This window comes from Ambystoma mexicanum, chromosome 5q (genome assembly GCF_040938575.1).
Source record: "Ambystoma mexicanum isolate Mex_15411 chromosome 5q, UKY_AmexF1_1, whole genome shotgun sequence".
Taxonomy (NCBI): domain Eukaryota; kingdom Metazoa; phylum Chordata; class Amphibia; order Caudata; family Ambystomatidae; genus Ambystoma; species Ambystoma mexicanum.
In genome coordinates this window covers 1,074,706,515-1,074,721,097 of record NC_090933.1, presented here as the reverse complement: position 1 = coordinate 1,074,721,097, position 14,583 = coordinate 1,074,706,515, and the positions used below count along the sequence as shown (strand labels likewise).

The 14,583-nt window shown below is 50.4% G+C and overlaps 1 protein-coding gene across 1 annotated transcript in view; it reads right to left on the bottom strand.

Moving 5' to 3' along the window:
- Positions 1 to 13,324, bottom strand: part of FAM83A (family with sequence similarity 83 member A) — a 71,776-nt gene extending 58,452 nt beyond the window's left edge. Inside the window, exon 1 of the mRNA XM_069621573.1 lies at positions 12,605 to 13,324. Within this exon, the coding sequence (XP_069477674.1) occupies positions 12,605 to 13,081 (477 nt within the window). The 5' untranslated portion in view covers positions 13,082 to 13,324. The remainder of the gene's footprint in view (positions 1 to 12,604) is intronic.
- Between the last annotated feature and the right edge of the window lie 1,259 nt (positions 13,325 to 14,583).

The following is a 14,583-nucleotide window of genomic DNA, read 5'->3' as shown; positions in this document are numbered from 1 at the left end:
AGAAGACCCATTATTGACACCTCAATGTATGGGTCAGGAAAGGATTATAAGAATGTCCAATCTTTGGGTAAATAAATCTCATGGGGCCCTTTCGCTGTGCACAAAATGGAGTACCTGCAAATATCAGGCCGTGTGCTGTATTTTCACAAAACATTGCACACAAATAAGCCAATCAAAGCATCCATATCAGAAACGTAGTCCAACCAACAAATGTATAGGCAATGCCAAGAAGACATCCAGGGATTCGGGGCTCACAGAAGTTTGTTTGAAGCGCTTTCCCAGAGATGTTCTTTAAAAGATACCCCAAAGTATGGCATTAAATAATTTCCATTGAAATGTATTGGGTATGTGCAATGCATAGTCCCTAATGCACTTTTTGCTCTTTAAATAACAGATGGTGCATTTTTCCGACTCATTGGTACTAATTCTATTCACTCCTGAATAATGATAACTTGAAGAAGCCCCCCCAGGACTTGACCCTCTTATCTACAGTTCAAACACCAACAGTTGCACCCCATGTGTTAGAGAAATAGGCATGACCACGTGAAAAGACTCAGGAAATCGTATGATACTAGTTTGGTTTTGAATGGGGCGCGCAACCCATGCAAACTAATTCCCTGCCCTTTCCCACCGCAAACATTGTTTGTCTACGATATGGTGCCAGTAACCAGAATGCCACCATGCAATGAAGCAGTCGCTTGCCAGATACCCTTCACTGATCAGTGGAGCGCATTCAATGTAGGTGCAATGGCTCTGCAATGGCTCTGCAATGGAGCAGTGGAATGCCAGATACCCTTCACTGATAAGTGGAGCGCGTTGAATGTAATTGCAATGGCTCTGCAATGCAGCAGTCGAATGCCATATACCCTTCACTGATCAGTGGAGCACCTTGAATGTAGGCACAATGGTTCTGCAATGGAGCTATCGAATGCCAGATACCCGTCACTGATCAGTGGAGCGCGTTGAATGTAGTTGCAATGGCTCTGCAATGAAACAGTTGAATGCCACATACCCTTCACTGATCCGTGGAGCGCCTTGAATGTAGGTGCAATGGCTCTTCAGTGGAGCAGTCGAATGCCAGATACCCTTCACTGATCAGTGGAGCGCTTTAAATGTAGGTGCAATGGCTCTGCAATGAAGCAGTCGAATGCCAGATACCCTTCACTGATCAGTGGAGAGAGTTGAATGTAGGTGCAATGGCTCTGCAACGGAGCAGTCAAATGCCAGATACTCTTCACTGATCAGTGGAGCACGATGAATTTAGGTCCAATGGCTCTGCAATGGAGCAGTCGAATGCCAGATACCCTTCACTGATCAGTGGAGCGCGTTGAATGTAGTTGCAATGGCTCTGCAATGGAGCAGTCGAATGCCAGATACCCGTCACTGATCAGTGGAGCACGTTGAATGAGGGTGCAATGGCTCGGCAATGGAGCAGTCAAATGCCAGATACCCTTCACTGATCAGTGGAGCGCCTTGAATGTAGGTCCAATGGCTCTGCAATGGAGCAGTCGAATGCCAGATACCCTTCACTGATCAGTGGAGCGCGTTGAATGTAGTTGCAATGGCTCTGCAATGGAGCAGTCGAATGCCAGATACCCTTCACTGATCAGTGGAGCGCATTGAATGTAGTTGCAATGGCTCTGCAATGGAGCAGTCGAATGCCAGATACCCGTCACTGATCAGTGGAGCGCGTTGAATGAGGGTGCAATGGCTCGGCAATGGAGCAGTCAAATGCCAGATACCCTTCACTGATCAGTGGAGCGCCTTGAATGTAGGTGCAATGGCTTTGCAATGGAGCAGTAGAATGGCAGATACCCTTCACTGATCAGTGGAGTGCCTTGAATGTAGGTGCAATGGCTCTGCAATGGAGCAGTCGAATGCCAGATACCCTTCACTCATCAGTGGAGCGCCTTGAATGTAGGTGCATGGATGCAGGCATAGTCTCGACGCTGATTACCCCGACCTCCATTTTCACGATCAGATAATCATCCCGCTCTCCAAATGTTCAACATGGGGGGGGCACTTCTATGTACCCTCTTCATTCCCGCACCATCCTCACTTCCCTTCACATCCCCATTCACCTTACCCCTCAAATCTTTATACGTTTTCACACTACCAAATCGCTGTTAATAAATTTCATGGTATGTAATATGTACCTACAAATTCAATTTCTTAACATTTTGGCATTTAAACTACAGTCTGTCAAAAGATATCTAAAGCTCTCCGCAGACAGACCTAAAAGTGAGGGCTGGCAATGACCCCCTGTGATTTCCTGAAGAACATGCATTCATAACTCCTACCTTCAATAAAAAACTGCAGGACCTTGCATGTGCTGATAAACCTTTGCCCCACCCACCACCCCTTCCCACCCTGCTTTGCCGAGTGCTTCCATCCTCTGCTCACCTCATATTTTTCTCCAGAGCATTTGTTTCTCCTAATCACAGGCCTGTGTGTAAGTGTGCACTTCTGCTTGCAAGCTCCAACTTGAGCCAAAGCCTTAATCTGCCGATACTTCTCACGGGCCGCAAAGGCTTTACTGGGGCATGTAATGTGCGTGATTATGCGGCCATGAAGCAATTGGCTTTCCTTGATTACGGTTCATTGAGGCAGAAGATAACAGGGCGCAGCAGAGCAAAGAATCCCTCTGAAAATGTCCCGACCAAATCACTGCTGGCGCAGTTAGCTCAGACCGCCAAAGGTTACAGAATGAAACCTGGCCCCAACCTGCCCGAGACACTCGTAACAATAATCTGGTTGGCACTTGGCAAGCCAAGCGGACCGCGATTTTCTGCGAGTGCACCCTTAGGGAATACGTTTTCATGTTGGGACGATTTTAGATAAAAGAGGAAAATAGAAAAATAACTTGATCACGCCCATGCTTCCGCCCTCCGAGATCTTACATGTATCTGTGTCTAACCTCCAGCAGCCAAATTCCTCCTCGCACGCCCCTTTGTAATAAAGCAGGGACAATGTTTTTCACCATTAAAATGAAATGGGTACATCTTAACTGAATTTAATTCCTCCAATTTGCCCAGCAATTGTCCCTCAAAATGTGTAAAATCGAGGCAGTTCTTTTTTTAAAGATTCAATTTTTGAGGAGTTCTAAACTATTTCTGACTGAAATTCAGTAAAAAAAAAAAAAAAATGAGCCATTAAAAACGGATGCAATAAGAAAACCCACCCAATAAACACACGCAACCTCAGCGTGGAAAATCAGGAAATTGGCAGTCGAAATGAAAATGTGATGAGCACGGTTCCCCTATGAGTGGATAACAGCCTCAAATCAAAGGCCGAGCGGAGGGGCCTTGGCTTACTTGGTCTGCCCTTACAAGTGTTGGAAAGTAGCCGCGACGTTGACCACACGTATTGGATCGCGCAGAGAAAAGATTCAATAGACACCACACATGAGCCGGACATGCTCGGCTGAATCCGTGCCACGGCAGCCAGTTCCAGAGCTTTCATCAGAAAACAGCACCGGATTGGAACCGAAAAACCTTTATCAGACACCAACAACGCTAAGGAACTAGCTCAAAAATATGGCATCCAATGGAAATGTTGCAAACAAAAATGTAGTCAGTCAGAAAGGTGTGGTGTAAATACCTCAGCTGTGAAAAAGTTGCCAAGCAAAAAGTAGACTAACAAAACAACTGAACATTTGCCAAAAATGTAGTGCTGCCAGGGTCATTGTAAGGGTTAAGGAGGGTTTAGTGGTCTTGTGATTGCCTGGTTTAGGGTTAGGGTAAGGATAGGGGTTAGGGTTGGAGTAAAGATTTTGGTTAGAATTAGGGTAAGAGTTAGGATATTTATTTTGTATTGAGTAACGTGCAAATAAAATGCTTTAGCGCGTGGAAGGTTTAGTGTTCTGTAAGAGTTCAGGGCTGTAATTAGAATTAGGAGAAGGTTTAGGAATGCAGTTAGGGTGAATGTGCAGGATTTATTAGAGGGTTGGGGTAACAGCCTTGTACTTTTGTGTATTTAAAAATAACTTTTTGGGCGACTTTCTGCTGACTACATTTTCACATTGACTACATTTTCCTGGGGACATTTTCACATAGAACCAAAAATATCAATTTACCAGAAAAAGCAAAAAATGAACTTAGAGAAAAACGTCATCAACAAGTGGGTCAACGGGATCTTGCCAACCTCAAGAGAAAAAGTCACATATTTTGGGGACGATAGCAAAAAACCACATTAGAAGAAGACTCGTTCATTAAATAACGTGTTTCTGTATACTGCTTCCTGTCTCAGATTTCACTCTTTTCCATTATAGTTGAATAATAATTGCTAGTTACTATTATCCAATTATTGTTACTTAATTTATCGACTTTGAGAGTATGAACGGATGAAATTCTGAGTCTGCCCTGCTGGGGTTCACACCTGCGAGCTGCTACTTAGTTAACTTATCTCACTGAGCTATCTCACAGGCTGTTGAAAAATGAACATGACACAACATCACAGATCAGAGAAAAGGGCCAACAAGGAACGCATGCTGATGGCCATCGTTGAACGATGCATTATCATGGAGTATTTCCTTAACCAGCAATTAGTCCAAGCCACAATAACCTACTGCTCTAAAACGTAAAGGGAACATCTGATGATCCAGAAGACTAGCAAACAGCCACCTATTCTAACCCTCAGTTCATCAGCAAGACAAACACCCAAGAAAAACCTAGCTGAGGCCCGGCAAGCAAGTCCCGGGACACTCATCTGGTATCGGTCCTCAAAGGGACCACAACATGGAACCGAATTGGAAGCCTCTCCTACACGTTTCCTTTTAAGCTGCCACCAATTAGCCGTCAATCTACAACCTTCTGAGATGGGTAGGTCATTTATAAAGCACTACACATGTATATTTCGCTCACTTGCTCACTGACTCACTCATACGCACAAACCACTATATTGATCCTTTATGATTAACAATTAGAAATTACACCCACTAGGGAGCTGATCAGGGGAGTTGCTAGGTCTGGAAAAGACCCGGGGCTAAGCTGATGTCGGAACTGTTGGCACTGGGGGCTAGCTAGTCTTTTGGCTGTAGCTCCTGAGATTCTATCCGGGGCTACAACCAAAAGATCAGGGGCTATAGCCGCCTTAGCACCCCCCTAGCAACGCCCCTGGAGCTGATATTACCATGACAGATATGTGGGTACAGGGGAGAACTAGTTCATTTCCACCACTAACACCAGCCGCGCACTGCAGTGCGCGAGGCGGAAGGGGAGGAGGAGCATGCTCGTTCTCGAGTGTTGATGCTGATGGAGAGTCTGGTGTTGTGGCACGCTTGCTCAATGGCGTAGCCAGGACCCTGGTCGTTTGGACCTGCAACATTTCAGCCTGAACATCTACGCGGACCTTATGATTTTTTTTTCTTTCTACTCTTTAGTGTATGGCTACTATTAAACTATGTTTTAATGCTTTTTTTAAACTTTATTTTATTCTTTTTAATTGACCATGTCCGTAGCACCGGGAATCCCCTGAAGGGGTGCTCGTGTCCTCTATACGATAGGAGTGAATCGGATTTTAAAAGGTACTTACTTATGACGAGGAACCATGCCACCTTTCCGATCCTGCATGAAGGCCCAATCGTGAATGCTACGGCCCAACTCCACAGAATCCAAGCCCTTGGCTGGTGGGTCAGTCGCGCCCCTCAACTGGATGATTTAATCTTTACTCTTAAGCGAGAACCCACCCTTCACAAAGGAAAGGTTGCATGCAGCGTCCCTTTAGGGATCATTTTGAGAATTAAGACAGTGCTCTGCAGGAGGGCTGCTTGGTCAAAGAGCTTTGAGAACCAGTTAAGAGAAACAAAGAAATTAAATGCTACATTCATGATCAGCCCTCAAGGTGTGCGTGTCTTCGGCCATGTTTAAAAGGACAGTGTAAAAGTCGTGCATAAGGCCTGTTTTTTGTTAATTGTATGATATGATATGATATTTATAAAGCGCCTAATACCCAGAGGTTTCTAAGCGCGGACCTGCGGATCGAACCTGTGGTGCTCCGTGACGTTGCCCCTGAGCTATCCTCCCGAGAACAATGACCAAGAGGAAGTGCTTCCACCACTTCCACCATAGAAATACTGCCAGCATCTGCATCGGCATGCAGTTTCCTGCCAGCGCAAATGCTGTGGATCCCTACGAGATCCGGCAGCTTCATACGCCAGCAAAAAGCAGATGGTCCCCATGGAGATCAATTGTAAACACATGGTAGGCAACGTTTACTCAATTTACAGTTTACTCAATGTTCACGTCGGAGTGCAAAGGTGCAGGGCAGAAGGCAACGTGCGCCGACCTTTGCCGTGCACTTTTGCGCTCCACCATGCAAATGAACACATTTCCGCGGCGGGGAGTCACCTGGGTGTATGCCTACACGTAAAGGGGCAACGGCTGCAGAATTACGTGGCTCATGAGTTCCATAATGTTCATTATGCAATTCAGTTTAAATGAAAGCCCGAATTAAAAAAAAAAAACACTCTCTGTTGTATTTTAAAAATAAGAAATCCGTACACTAAACGGGATCTACTTCTCCAAGAAGGATTATATGAGTTGGTGAAAGGCTCCCCGGTTGGGCCGTGCTTTCTGCGCACTAATGAGCTGTTGGCGCTGAGTCCGAGGGGGCGCAGCGGCTGGCGCATCTGCACGGAGAGGGTGACAATGCGCGCCCCGAGGCGCGACAGCTCAGCGTGAGCACGGAGTGGCCCTTCCCGGGCAAGGAGCGTGTGAACTGCTGTCATCCACTCGCTAATCCCCGTCAAGCAGGAGGTGTTCAAGCGCAGGGAGCCATTGTTCGGCTACAATAGGAGCTGGATCCGGCGCAAGCTTTTCTAAACCTCGGCATTATCTGAGATTAACACCGGTGCTTTCATGAAGGAAAACAAGGGTGCGGTAGCTCAGTGGGTTAATGCGCAGGTCGCAGGCTCCCATTCCAGCAAGACGGCAAGAGCTCTCTAATGGTCCTAACGTGCACGGGTGGCTCGTACAGTCCCGGGTTTAAGTTTGCATTTGGGATCTTGGAGTCATACATTAAAAAAAAAGACCGCTGCAAGCACCGAACTCACAGAAAGAATATAAGGACTGGGTGAGCTGCGCGCGCTGCACCATGGGACATGTCGAGAGCGAGGTCTCGTGCGCTGGAGCTTGGTTAGTTTGGGCACTGGCATTTTTTCCTTTCTGTCTGGCGCGTGGTTTTCACCATTACACATGCCAGGCCCGAAATGCGGGAATTAAACGAGGTACTCGGACCACCCAACATGGGACATCGTAGGGTGTTTGGCCATTGAGCTGGGCAGTAGTAACACTTAGGGGTCTTTGACGGATGCGCGCATCGTGGCAGCCCCAGCCCCCCCTCCCAACCCCTCAGGTGATGTGCATGGTATGGCAGGTGGGGTACAGCCGGCGGCCCCTTGGAGATGTTGGCGGTTGTGTATGGCGTCGGGTGGCGAGGGACGCATGTGTTCCGGGGCAGGCCATTCCACGCTGATGTGGTCGCTATAGGTCGGCTGTATGCCAACAGGTGGTCATTGAGGGATGTGGCTTGGGTCACCTGGGATGCATTGAGGGGGTGGTCTCTAGGTCAGGTTGGCAGCACGGCAGCAGGTTTGGTGTAGACTCTATAGCAGCGCGGGCAGCGTTCCCTGTATGGCGCGGGTTGAATATCGGCAGGGGGCGTGGCCACTGGGTGATACATATCAGCCGGGACACGGTGTGCATGGCGGATGCCACAACATGTTTTCCTTAAAATTACACACCTTCTGTGTGGATGTATATCAACAACGGTTCCATGGGGATATGGGCTGCATTTCAGCAGTGTGTCCCTGAGTGATGCGGGCTGCATATCAGCAGTCTGTCCCAGGGGGATGTGGCTGCATATCAGCAGTGTGTCCTTAAGTGATGTGGGCTGTATATCAGCAGTGTGTCCCTGAGTGATGTGGGCTGCATACCAGCAGTGTGTCCCTGAGTGATGTGGGCTGTATATCAGCAGTGTGTCCCAGAGTGACGTGGCTGCATATCAGCAGTGTGTCCCTGGGTGATGTGGGCTGTATATCAGCATTGTGCCGCCAAGTGATGTGGGCTGTATATCGGTAGTGTGTCCCTGAGTGATGTGGGCTTTATATCAGCAGTGTGTCCCAGAGTGACGTGGCTGCATATCAGCAGTGTGTCCCTGAGTGATGTGGGCTGTATATCAGCAGTGTGTCCCAGAGTGACGTGGCTGCATATCAGCAGTGTGTCCCTGAGTGATGTGGGCTGTATATCAGCAGTGTCCCCCAGAGTGACGTGGCTGCATATCAGCAGTGTGTCCCTGAGTGATGCGGGCTGTATATCAGCAGTGTGCCCCTAAGTGATGTGGGCTGTATATCAGCATTGTGCCCTCAAGTGATGCGGGCTGTATATCAGCAGGGTGTCCCTGAGTGATGCGGGCTGCATATCAGCAGTGTGTCGTTGGGTGATGTGGACTGCATATCAGCACTGTGTCCCTGGGGACGAGGCCTGCATATCAGCACCGTGTCCCATAGCGATGTGAGCTCTAAGGAGGCAGGTTGTCCCTGAATGATGTGGGCCGGTTGGTCTCTGGGAGATGTATATAAGCATGGAAGTGCCTGGGTGATGTAGGTTGGATACCAGGAGGGGTCTGGGGTGCTGCGGCAGCACACCAGTAGACGTCCTTGTGTGTGGTACTCTATTTCTCCACAAGAGCCCATGTTAGCATGCAGTGACAGCGTGATATGGGATATATATATAGAGTCCTTTCTGAAATACATACGTATTTCAGAAGGGGTCCCTCTGGTTATATAGAAGCGGGCCCTAGGGGGATGGGCTCTGACGTCACGGAATGACGTAGGCTGAAATGTAAAACGTCTCCCGGTATTATGAGGGATGAATTATGGGTGATGTAGGCCCCTGTCTAATGCGTTTTACAGCGAGCTGTTGTTGGGCAATATGAGCTGTATCTGAGTTTGAGTGTGCAACCCTTGGTATCTGGGCTGTAGATATCATCAGGGAATCCCTGCGGTGGGCTGTATATATTGGCTGGGAATCCCTGGGTGATGTGGTCTGAATAAATCAGCAAGGAATCCCTGGGTGGTGTGGGCTGTATATATCAGCAGGGAATCCCTGGGTGGTGTGGGCTGTATATATCAGCAGGGAATCCCTGGGTGATGTGGGCTGTATATATTAGCAAATAATCCCCGGTGATGTGGGCTGTATATATCAGCAGGGAATCCCTGCGTGATGTGGGCTGTATATGTTGGCAGGGAATCCCTGCGTGATGTGGTCTGTATAAATCAGCAAGGAATACCTGGGGGTGGGGGGTGTGGGCTGTATATTTCAGCAGGAAATCCCTGGGTGATGTGGGCTGTATATATTAGCAAGTAATCCCCGGGTGATGTGGGCTGTATATATCAGCAGGGAATCCATGGGTGATGTGGGCTGTATAAAGCAGCAGGGAATCCCTGGCTGATGTATGCTGTATACATCAGCACTGAACCATTGGGTGATGTGGGCTGTATACATCAGCTGGGAATCCCTGGGGTGTGTGGGCTGTATAAATCAGCAAGGAATTCCCGGGTGATGTCTGCTGTATATATCAGCAGGTAATCCCTGGATAATGTGGGCTGTATATAACAGCAGAAAATCCCTGGGCGATGTGGGCTGTACATATCAACATGGAATCCCTGGGTGGTGTAGGCTGCTTGTCTGCAGGGAATACCTGTGTGGTGTGGACTACCAGTCAGCAGGGAATCCCTGGGTGGTGTGGGCTGCATGTCAGCAGGGAATCCCTGGGTGGTGTGGGCTGCATGTTAGCAAGGAATCCCTGGGTGGTGTGGGATGGTTATTAACAGATAATCCCTGGGTGGTGTTGGAGCAGGGGCTCCCTGGGTGGTGTGGACCGCATGTCAGCAAGGAATCCCTGGGTGGTGTGGGTTGCATGTCAGCAGGGAATCCCTGGGTGGTGTGGGCTGAATGTTAGCAAGGAATCCCTGGGTGGTGTGGGATGGTTATTAACAGATAATCCCTGGGTGGTGTTGGAGCAGGGACTCCCTGGGTGGTGTGGACCGCATGTCAGCAGGGAATCTCTGGGTGGTGTGGGCTGAATGTTAGCAAGGAATCCCTGGGTGGTGTGGGATGGTTATTAACAGATAATCCCTGGGTGGTGTTGGAGCAGGGACTCCCTGGGTGGTGTGGACCGCATGTCAGCAGGGAATCCCTGGGTGGTGTGGACTGCATGTCACCAGGGAATCCCTGGGTGATGTGGGCTGCATGTCAGCTAAGGATCACTGGCACATCTGTTTTGTATATAGGCAGGTAATTCTCGTGTAGGCTGTGCCGGATGCTGGCCCCAGTAATGTGGGATGCATCATGCACATCAGCAAGTGGGTACCACACATGGCCAGGCTGTACAGAACAGTGTCCCCGGGTGATGTGGGTAGTGGTATCTCCACAGGGGGTATCTCCCGTTGCCCTGTGGGCGGTCCTTGGATGATGTGCGGTGTGGGGTCTCATCTATGGTGATGTGGACTGTGCAGCAGGCTATCCAGCGTGATGTGGGCTTTATATCAGCAGGGGGCGCATGTGATTTCCCGTCGACTGTGCAGCACGGTGTCCACGAGTGAAGTGGGTTACATGGCTGCGCGGGGTCATGTGTGATCATGCGGGCTGTATTTAATCAGGTGTAAACTGTGTGATCTTGTGTGCGGCATGGCAGGATCAGGGGGCACGTGTGTGATCATGCGGGCTGTATTTTAGCAGGTGTAAACTGTGTGATCGTGTGCGCGCCATAACAGGATCAGGATGCACGCGTGCGATCATGCGGACTGTAATGCATAGCTTCAACAGGGGTGTATTTTAGCAGGTGTAAACCGTGTGATCGTGTGGGCTGCATGAACAGCAGGGTGTCCCCGTGTGATCTGGGCTATACAGCAAAGTGTCCCAGCGTGATACGGGTCGCATATCAGCAGGGGCACGTGGGTGATCATGCAGGCTGTATTTTAGCAGGTGTAAACTGTGTGCTCTTGTGTGCGGCATAGCAGGATCAGGGGGCACGTGTGCGATCATGCGGGCTGTATTTGAGCAGGTGTAAACTGTGTGATCTTGTGCGCGGCATAGCAGGATCAGGGGACACGTGTGCGATCATGCGGTCTGTAATGCTTAGCTTCAACAGGGGTTAATTTTAGCAGGTGTCAACCGTGTGATCGTGTGGGCTGCATGCACAGCAGGGTGTCCTTGCGTGATCTGGGCAATAAAGCAAGGTGTCCCCGCGTGATATGGGTCCCATATCAGCAGTGGCACGTGTGTGATCATGCGAGCTGTATTTTGGCAGGTGTAAACTGTGTGATCTTGTGCACGGCATAGCAGGATCAGGGGGCACGTGTGCGATCGTGCGGGCTGTAATGCTTAGCTTCAGCAGCGGTTAATTTTAGCAGGTGTAAACCGTGTGATCGTGTGAGCAGCATGCACAGCGGGATGTCCGCCAGCGATATGGGATATAAAAAAAGGTGTCCCAGCGTGATACTGGGCGAATATCAGCAGGGGGCACGTGTGTGATCATGCGGGCTGTATTTTAGCAGGTGTAAACTGTGTGCTCTTGTGTGCGGCATAGCAGGATCAGGGGGCACGTGTGCGATCATGCGGGCTGTATTTGAGCAGGTGTAAACTGTGTGATCTTGTGCGCGGCATAGCAGGATCAGGGGACACGTGTGCGATCATGCGGTCTGTAATGCTTAGCTTGAACAGGGGTTAATTTTAGCAGGTGTAAACCGTGTGATTGTGTGGGCTGCATGCACAGCAGGGTGTCCCTGCCTGATCTGGGCAATAAAGCAAGGTGTCCCCTCGTGATATGGGTCCCATATCAGCAGTGGCACGTGTGTGATCATGCGAGCTGTATTTTGGCAGGTGTAAACTGTGTGATCTTGTGCACGGCATAGCAGGATCAGGGGGCACGTGTGCGATCGTGCGGGCTGTAATGCTTAGCTTCAGCAGCGGTTAATTTTAGCAGGTGTAAACCGTGTGATCGTGTGAGCAGCATGCACAGCGGGATGTCCGCCAGTGATATGGGATATAAAAAAAGGTGTCCCAGCGTGATACTGGGCGAATATCAGCAGGGGGCACGTGTGCGATCATGCCGGCTGTATTTTAGCAGGTGTAAACTGTGTGATCGTGTGGGCTGCAAGCACACCGCGGTGTCCCCGCGTGATGTGGGATATAAAGCAAGGTGTCCCAGCGTGATACGGGTCGCATATCAGCAGGGGCACGTGGGTGATCATGCGGGCTGTATTTTAGCAGGTGTAAACTGTGTGCTCTTGTGCGTGGCACAGCAGGATCAGGGGGCACGTGTGTGATCATGCGAGCTGTATTTTGGCAGGCGTAAACTGTGTGATCTTGTTGGCAAAGCAGGATCAGGGGGCACGTGTGCGATCGTGCGGGCTGTAATGCTTAGCTTCACCAGGGGTTAATTTTAGCAGGTGTCAACCGTGTGATCGTGTGGGCTGCATGCACAGCACGGTGTCCCTGCGCGCTGTGGGCTGCATGTCAGCGGGAGGAAGCCGTGTAATCACGTGGACGTACAGTAGGGTGCCACAGGGAGCGGGAGCGGTTTGGCCGCCCGGGGGCCTCACCTGGGTGGTCCTGTGGATGCAGCGCCGGATAATCTCCCGCAGGCTGTTGGCCTTGTCTCCCTGGAAGTAGACGGTGGCGCTGGACTTGTCCTTGAGGTAGGGCTTCTCGTCGGCGCCCCAGTGGTGCAGCAGCTCGGGCTCGCTCCCCGGTTCCGAGTAGTTCATAGGGTAGCAGGTGCCGGACTGCACGGAGCGGGAGTCGGCGCCGCTCCGCGGGTCGCCCTCGGGGCCCTCGCCGCAGCACGGCTCCCTGGCGTGGCCGGTGATGAAGGCGGCCTCGGGGGCGGAGAGGAAGTCCACCTCGCCCTCCTCCTGCAACGCCCGGCGGTAGGCCTCTTCGCCCCCGTCCAGCAGCGCGTCGGTGGCCAGGCGGGCGCTCTCGTTGTGGCTGAAGTCCACCTTGGACAAGCGGCTCCACTGGTTCTTGGCCTCTTCCAGGCGCTTCCGTATTTTCCCGAAGTGCTTCGACCTGTTCATGGCTCAAGTGCGCCGGGCAGCCTCTGTGCCCACTCGCTCGCCAATAAACAATATAGCTTAAAATTGAAACTGCCCAACCTGGTTTTACCGAAATAAAATGAGGAAATGAAAAATAATCCTGGAGCCTGTCCGAGGAGTGCGGTGTGCCCTTGGCAGGGCTGTCACAGAATGAGCGCCCTCAGCACAGAGCAGAAGGGGAAAGTGCTCCGGGAATGCACCTGAGCACAGCTGATCAGGTTACAGGAGGGCAGGAAGCGCCAACCCCATAACTGCACTCGCCCAGCACGGCCCTCCCCTGCCCCCGGGCTACTTCGTGATTCAACAACTTGCCTCACAGAGCTGTCAGCATTCATACCGCCAGCGCCAGAGCCCGCTCCCGAGTGCCCTTCCAGGCGCTCGGAGATTACACAGCAGCGGGCGGTTGTCTGCTGTTAATCACCTTCTTCCGTTCGGGACTTCAGCCTACGTGGTGGCCCCATAGGCAGCAGCCAGGCAGAAGAGACCCCCCACCCTGCTCCCATCCCAACCCCAGGCATGGGTTATCATCATGTGAGCTCCAAGATAGTCAGCCATCCAATGCAAATATTCTTCATTCATGAAATGTTTTTAAGGTTATGAAACTGATTCTTATTGCCACACCTATTATATGTGTAGTTATGGTTAAGTTGCTAAACCCATAGGAAGAGCACTTTTTGGGCGGCTTATAACTTCGCTCTCCCTGGTCGAATCCTCACCCAACTTTGCAATAAAAAGTATATGGCCTGCTCTGAATTTTTGCAGCAAGTTTGGTGAGGTCTCGTGCAGGGGGGCAAAATTATTGGGGGGGGTCCCACATTTTTTTTTCTTCCATAGACTGAATGGGCAAAAACTTTGCGCACGGCTACAGCCCAAACGGCTGGACGGATTTTAAACAAATTTGCGGCAGGAGCTGGGGCTTGGTTCTGAATTTGTGCTTTTGTGTGTTTGGTGGTAATCCGACCAGTACTTTGTTGCAAAGAACTGAAATGTACGTCTAAAAAAATTAGTGATATCTGGTTCCGCTCCATGCACCGATTTCCCTGTTCGCTCCGCGGACAAACGTTTCATTGACTTGCAGTACGGCGTGATGTCGGCGAACATTGTACGACGCCGGTGGTTGGCTGGAGGGGAGTGCGCTGTGCGTCAACGATTTTGCAAAACGCTGCCATGGGGTATCGGAGGACAGTGCAGCACCGAAAGGGACTGATAAACATACTTTACGCCATGTGGTGGTGGGAAGAAGGGATGGTAAGTGTGGGGGAGTGAGAAGTGGTTCATCTGAGATATGTAATTATTAGGTGGACGAAGACGGTGGTGTGCCTGCAGTATCTGTGCATTCTGCGCCAATTCGCCAGTCCCTGCACAGGCGACTACCATCTGTGGTGAATGCAGGCAGCCTTCGTTACGGCACGATAGCTCGTGCCGCAACCTCTTACCATGGTGAATGTTGGCAGCTCAATTGCAGAAGGGGAGTGCATTGCAAA